The 6,664-nt window shown below is 49.2% G+C and overlaps 1 protein-coding gene across 1 annotated transcript in view; it reads left to right on the forward strand.

Moving 5' to 3' along the window:
- The window catches only part of LOC101565375 (uncharacterized protein C3orf20), a gene marked incomplete at both ends in the record, with an annotated part of 26,463 nt that overhangs the window by 7,179 nt on the left and 12,620 nt on the right, over nt 1-6,664 (forward strand). Inside the window, 3 exons of the mRNA XM_023708748.1 lie at nt 561-680; nt 1,506-1,644; nt 2,351-2,623. Of these exons, the coding sequence (XP_023564516.1) occupies nt 561-680; nt 1,506-1,644; nt 2,351-2,623 (532 nt within the window). The remainder of the gene's footprint in view (nt 1-560; nt 681-1,505; nt 1,645-2,350; nt 2,624-6,664) is intronic.

Below are 6,664 nucleotides of genomic sequence, written 5' to 3' on the forward strand. Positions count from 1 at the left end.
AGGCTAGGCATAGCTGGAATTTTCCATCCTCCTGCCTCAGCCTCCAGAGTAGCTGGAGTTACACAGGTGTGCGGCACCGTGCTCGGCTCTGAACCTGAATCTTCAGTGGTTAGATGTTGCCCGGGTGGTGCAGCTCTTCAGGAGAGTGACACATTCTTGGAGGAGATCTGCTTCTGTGGTTGATAAGGAGAACAGACGAGCCTACGTTTCCTCCTTACTGGCCCAGGGTTTACACCAACAGCAGGTGCAGCCCTCACATTGCTCTTACCATATGGCTGCTGTATGTCTGCTGTTGCTCCCAGCTCCAGTGCCAAGTCACTCTTGAGAGACGATGGAGTAGGGGCGTTGCTGCAGGTGGGAGGACCCTAAAGAAGTCCCTCAGCACCCTGGCAGCCCACACTTAGAAAGTGTCTTCTTCCAGGGCCTGGTTGCTTTCAAACAGTAGGACACATTAAAATATCTGGCCAGCCATACCATGGAAACAGGAAATCTGTGGTGTTCTGATTTTAAACCTATTAGAACTTTATACTGAGAAGAAGCACTGCTGTTTCCCTCCCCAGAGCTCCCCATAAACATCTCAGTCACGGGTTTGAACTCGCCCTATCAGCTGATCTACCGGTCTTCTACAAACTGCCTGAGCTTCTCCCTATCCACAGGGAAGGAAACCAAGAAGAAAGCAGGTGACTGGGCCCCCAGTAGCTCTTCCAGCTCACAGCAGAAGGTGGAATGGGGGCTGGGAGAGACAGAGGCCGTCAAGGTGTCCAAATCAGAGCTCTGGTTAGAAGGCTGTGCAGCTGCCCTGGGGGACAGCCAGCTGGGGTCACCAGAGCCCTGTCCTTCTGCACACTGCTCATCTGAAGGTGTCCCATTTCCCATCCCCTCTCTGGCCACAACCCACCCCACATACAGCATGCTATGCTCCGAGAGCACCCTGTGCTGTAGCCAAGCAGCAGATGCTGGCGTTTGTCCAGAGCTGTTTGGACACCCACTAAATCCAGCTGCTTGCAGAGAAAGGTACATACACAGGGGACTCCCTGACCTGCTGATGGGAGGGAGAAAGAGGAGGAAGGGGTAGGTGGTAGGTGGGTGTAGATAGAGGGCAGCTCTGGCCTCACGGGGCTCTGGTGGCCCAGTGAGCCCTGCTGGTGCCCATAGCACAGACATGGGTACCAGGAGTGTGATTTTACTCTGCCACCCATGGTCATGTGACTACCCACCTCAGCCATATGCCCTCCCTGGAAAGATGATTGGTCCTGGATGGGCAGAGATATCCCCATATCTGAGCCACTCTTGCTGTTGTCCCTGCTACTCCCTGTGGTTCCCTTACTCTGCCCCATCAACCCTGTTGTCCCCTTCATCACCAAAGAGTGGCCACCCAAGGACACTCACCTCTGGAGCACAGATGACCTCCCCAGGGATCTGCCAAGCCCTTTCCTACCCCTAGGTGACCCAGATAGGAAACTCATTTTCCTGAAACTCCAATAACCTCTTGCCTCCGACTGCAGGTAGATCAAAGATGCTGGAAGATGCATACAGCACATCCCCCTACCTGCACACAGTGGGCACCTCTCCTGACAACACCATGGAGTTCATCGATCCCTGCCCCGAGGCCCACGAGAAGCTGCAGGAGATGAGTCGCCTCGTGTGAGCATGGGTGGTGGGGTGGGACAGGCATTCCTGGGGAACTCTGTGTGCCCAAAGGACAGCTCAGAAGAGCTGGACCATGCTGAGCCCATGGGCCTGGCACTTCACAGCCCCAAGCCCTTCTGGTCTGCAGAGGAGGCACAGGACAGCCTGGGCAGTGAGGAGCTGCACCCTCGCCTGGCTGCCCTTGGCCCCGCAGCAGCTGCCTGGCTTAGGCACCTTGGTGTGGCACCCACGCTGGGCCTAGCATTTGTTTCTTAACATGATCAGCCATCTGTTCTACTGGAAGAAAACATGCACCTCTCAGAACAAATAAAGAGCATTGCCATGGGTGACTCACAACATTGATGATTTGTGGGTACACAAGGCTTCCCCAGGGACTCACTGTTTCTCTTAGGGCGCAGACCACAGAGAATGCACAAACTAATTTGCATCTCATGCCCAAGTCTCATTGCCACTGGGGCACAGAGTAGAGTATGGGCAGGGACAGCCTTCCTGTCTGTGGTGGTTTGGGGACATACCAGAAAGACTCTTAGCTCCAGAACCTCAGACTCTTGTGGCCCACAGTCCTTATCAGGCCAGTGTTCAGCTAGAGGCACTGCAGCCTTCCCAGTCCCTCCTCAGTGCTGCTAGGGAAGACGAGAGGTAGGTGAGGATGGGAGGATGGGGACAGGTATAAGGGGCATGCTGGTTTCCTTCCCTGCAGAGAGGCTGAGAAGGCCCTGTGGAAAAGGCGAAACGTCTTCTATCCCACGTTTTTTCTCAACTACAAGGCAAAGACGCCCTCTCAGCCAGTGTTGGCTGCCAGAGGGGACTTGCAGGGCTCAGGTGCCCATGCAAGTGTCCACGCCATGGCACTGACATCTGCATCCTGCTCTCACCAGCCTTCTGTCCAGCGGAGCCAGCATGCACAGGACTGGAAGACAGCAAAGAAGGCCTCCAAGATGCACTATGCCTTCCACGACGGGTCTTCCTCTGTGTAATATCCTTTCTCAGTGCCATCTTCATGCCCAGGACCTCCTGGCTCCTTGGCTGTCAGAGAGGCCTTCAGGGACCTCAGTGAGGGGTTGTGCATCCTGGGCACAAGAGCAGCAGATGAAGCCTCAGGTACATTTTGAGTTAGTTTTTCCATGTGATGTGAGATATGGTTGAGTTTCATTCTTTGGATGTCAAGGGCCAGTTGGTCCAGTTTTTCCCCATTGAATGAGTTCCTTAGTCCAAATAAGTAGACTGCAAATAAGTCATATCGCACACTCAGTTGTAATCTGCCAATCTAGCTTGGGTCTGTCCTCAGGCTGTACCCCACTGTCTTTATTATTGAAGGCTTCTATAAGTTTTCATATCAACAAGTGTGAGCCTTCCCAGTGTGCTGTTCCTTTCCAAGACTACTTTGGTTATTTGGTATCTCTTGCAATTCCATATGAATTTTGAGGTCAGGTTTTCCATTTGTGCAGACAGGGCCAGTGATCATGCTAGGAATCCCACTGATTCCACGGATCACTTTGGCCACTAACAGGATTACATTATCTGAGCCTGAACACAACCAGCCCATGCTGGGAAACACTGTGTGAACAATGGGGCTGGGAGGGATGGCAGGAAAGGATGCCAGGTGCAGTAGTGTCAAGAAGACTAAATTACTTAGGAATAGAGCCCAAGGGGGCGCAAGACTTGCACTCTGAAAACTATGGACTATTACTGTAGGAAGCCAGACCTGCATAGGAGTAGGCTACCCAGGTCCATGCAGGGCAACTGACTTTTGTATATTGGCCTTGCGTCCTGTAACTGTGCTAATTTGTCAGCTGTAGGCTTTTTGGGTACATTCTTTCGGATTTTCTATATATTAGACCCTGTCGTCTGCAAGAAATATTTTTACTGTTTTCCCTAATTGGAGGCTTTTCATTTTTTGGTTGCTGTTGTGCCTAGTCAGAGGCTGTGGCCAGCATACCTAGTACAATGAGCAAAATGACAAAAAGCAAGCCTCCTTACTTGTTCTTAATCTGAGAGAACTTTTTCAGTCTCTAACCACTGAGTATGCCGTTGAATATGTTTTAGACCTGTGTGCTTGCCCAGTCTCAGATGTACTCCATAGGTGGCCTTTATTATCCTGAAACAGTCTCCTCCTATGCTGAATTTGTTGAGTTTCTCTTTTTTAGCACAAAAGAGTGTTGGACTTTGTCAGATGCTTACTATTTATTTTTTAATGTATTTTAGTACAGGGTCTACAGGGTCTCACTGCATAGATTGGACTCATAGTGATTCTACTGTTTTCAGCCTCCCAAGTGCTGGGATTACAGGTGCACGCCACCATGCCCAGAGGCCATCTCAGCGTTCCCTGGGGGTGGAGCCAGTATGGCACACCAGGGGCTCAACCCTGGCTGCTACGCTCTGCCTAAGCAGGCCCTTTAGTCTGCTGAGCTATCTGGCTGGCCCTAGATGCTTATTACTGATCAATTCAGGTGACTATGTGTTCACCTTTATTCCATTGCTATGGTACATTGTGTTGAGTGGTTTTGTAGGTGAACAACCTGCATCCCTGGGCAAACCCTGCTGGGTCTTCACACACAATTCTTTAATATGCTGTTGAAGATTGTGTGTGTGTGTGTGTGTGTGTGTGTGTGTGTGTGTGTGTGTGTGTACACGTGTGCGAGCAAGGGACACTGGCCTGAAATTCTCTCATGTCTATGCTGGGCTTGGTGTCAGGATAGCACTGGCCTTGTAGACCAGGGGAGGAAGTGTTCAGGTCTTCTCTAACTTTGGATGTTGGTGAGGAGGATTGAGGTTAAATCCCTTTAATATGCTTGGTACAGCTCACCAGTGAAGGCAGCTGGTCCCAGGCTCATCTTTGTTAGATTTTTGTTTGTTTTTCTTCTCTCTTTACTTGCTCTATATCTGCTCTAATCTCTTCAATCATATTTGGTAGTTTTGTGTTTCTCGGAATTTGTTTCCTCAAAGTCATCTAACTTTTCGGTATAGAATTATACATTTTTTCTTTATAATCTTCTGTATTTCTGTGAGGTTAGTAGTACTGTTCCACCATTGTTTCTGATCTTAGGAATCTGAGTCCTCTTTTACATATTCAGTTTTGTGGGTTTTATTGATCCTGCCAAAGAACCAACTTTCAGCTTCATTAGTTCTGTATTTCTGCATTATTTTGCCTTTCTCCATTCTAGTTCCCCCTATTTCCCTCCTCCCAGCTTTTCTATAACAGAAGATCCCTCCATCTCCTAGTTGATATACTTCAGTTTGTTAGCTGCCCAGGTATTAGTTCTGGTTACAGTTCCTGCCACTTTTATTTCTTAGAAATGGCTGGCTACTGTGATGCACAGTTGGTCACTTTGATGCATATCGTAAGAACCAGTCCCCAATTGACAAGCTATTCTGCCTCTGTCCTTCCTGCTTGCTTATCCCTTGTAAGCCCTAGACCACCAGAGATCAGGGTTCTGATATTCTGGGAATAATCCCAAACAGTGCCTGTCGATGTAAATAAATATGCCTCCAAATCCTGGGGGGTGTTTTGATGTTTCTGTTTGACATTGCATCTGGTCCATCAGCCGGGAAGACCTACCATGATGACTTCTTTGGTCATGGGCCTCTTCGACAGAGCAAGGACCTCTCCAGGTCCTGATGGGAAGGTGTACCCTGGAGATTTCTAAGGTCCCCTCAGAGGTCTAGAGGAGGATTCCTGGATTACTGCTTGAGTGACTCACATTGAACCCCAAAAGGAAGAGGAGGCAGTCTGTCTGTTTGCCTGTGTGATTCCAGTAAGAATCACTGGGGGTACCGCAGTTAGTATGTTTTTCATCCTGCTCAATTTGAGTGGAAGGGGAGTCTCATCAACTCTCTTTAGTCAGGACCACCCTCAAGGGAAGAGGGTTGGAATGTGTAATCTCTGTGTGTCTGCTGAATGATGGTGTGGATGAGTAGAATGGACAGCTTAAGCAGTAGGCTGCTCCACTGTGCTCCAAGACTGGGAAGCCCTGGTTGTGGTGGCTGATTGGGCCCTCACCTGAGATTCAGTGGCATTCAATGTATGGTATAACAGATGTCTCAACCCTCCTTAGCTAAGCTGCACCTAAGTCCTCACAAGGGATGCAGCCAGGTGGGCATCTGAATGGTCTCTCTCTGAGGGGCCCCCACCCTATGCTGTTACCCCATCATTCAAAGGCACACAACCCACACCTAAGAAGTCAGAGATGGGAACTATTTAGTCCAAACTCACAGTCCCTGACTGCAGGAAAAAGGGTTTTTACAGAGTTGAAAATGAAACCGAAACGCTGTTTAAGTCTCAAAAAAAGAAAAGGAAAAAAGAAGCCCATTCTTCCCAAGAAGTCCATCTTTGCACCCTCGTTGGCCATCACAGTTGCTGCCAACGCCTATAGCTTCACTTTCCACTCCCAGCTCCTCCTCTTCCAGCTAGCTGAACTGGTTCCAGTATCCATTGCCCGCATTAGGCCCCAGAGGCCCTCCCCCGAGCCTTCTGCCATCTTGGTGCCATCTACTACCCACCTGAAATGACTGTCAGCAACGTTTTCTGAGTTTCAGTGAAAAAATGTGACTATCATCCCTGAGGAATGAGTTGCCAAGGCGTTTCCAAAGATCACCCGCTTAGAGACACCCAGTCAAGTGCCTCTTAAAGACATCAAAAAGGAATATAAAAAGTCCATCAACCACTGTTACCCAGAAATTGAAAAAAGAAAAGAACCTGATGTTGATAATAAGTCCAGTTTGATTGATGACCATACCCTTGGGCTAGGAGTTATAAGGGCTATGGACAAAAAATTTTAAAATGTCCCCTCCATCTGAGAGACATCTGACTATCCAGACCCACCTCAATCTGAACCTCTTCCAACCCTATTGGGCCTGGATGGATAGGATAGGCTGAGTTCTATCAAATTGAACCCCTGAGAGCCTGTGATCATTGCAAAAGTTGGGGATAAACCTGTGACTTTCCTGGTAGACAGTGGAACAGAACTCTCTGTCTTCAAAGGGTCCCCATGCCAAAGTTACCATCACCAGGACA

The sequence above is a fragment of the Octodon degus genome, unplaced genomic scaffold, assembly GCF_000260255.1.
Source record: "Octodon degus isolate 3935 unplaced genomic scaffold, OctDeg1.0 scaffold00533, whole genome shotgun sequence".
Taxonomy (NCBI): Eukaryota; Metazoa; Chordata; class Mammalia; order Rodentia; family Octodontidae; genus Octodon; species Octodon degus.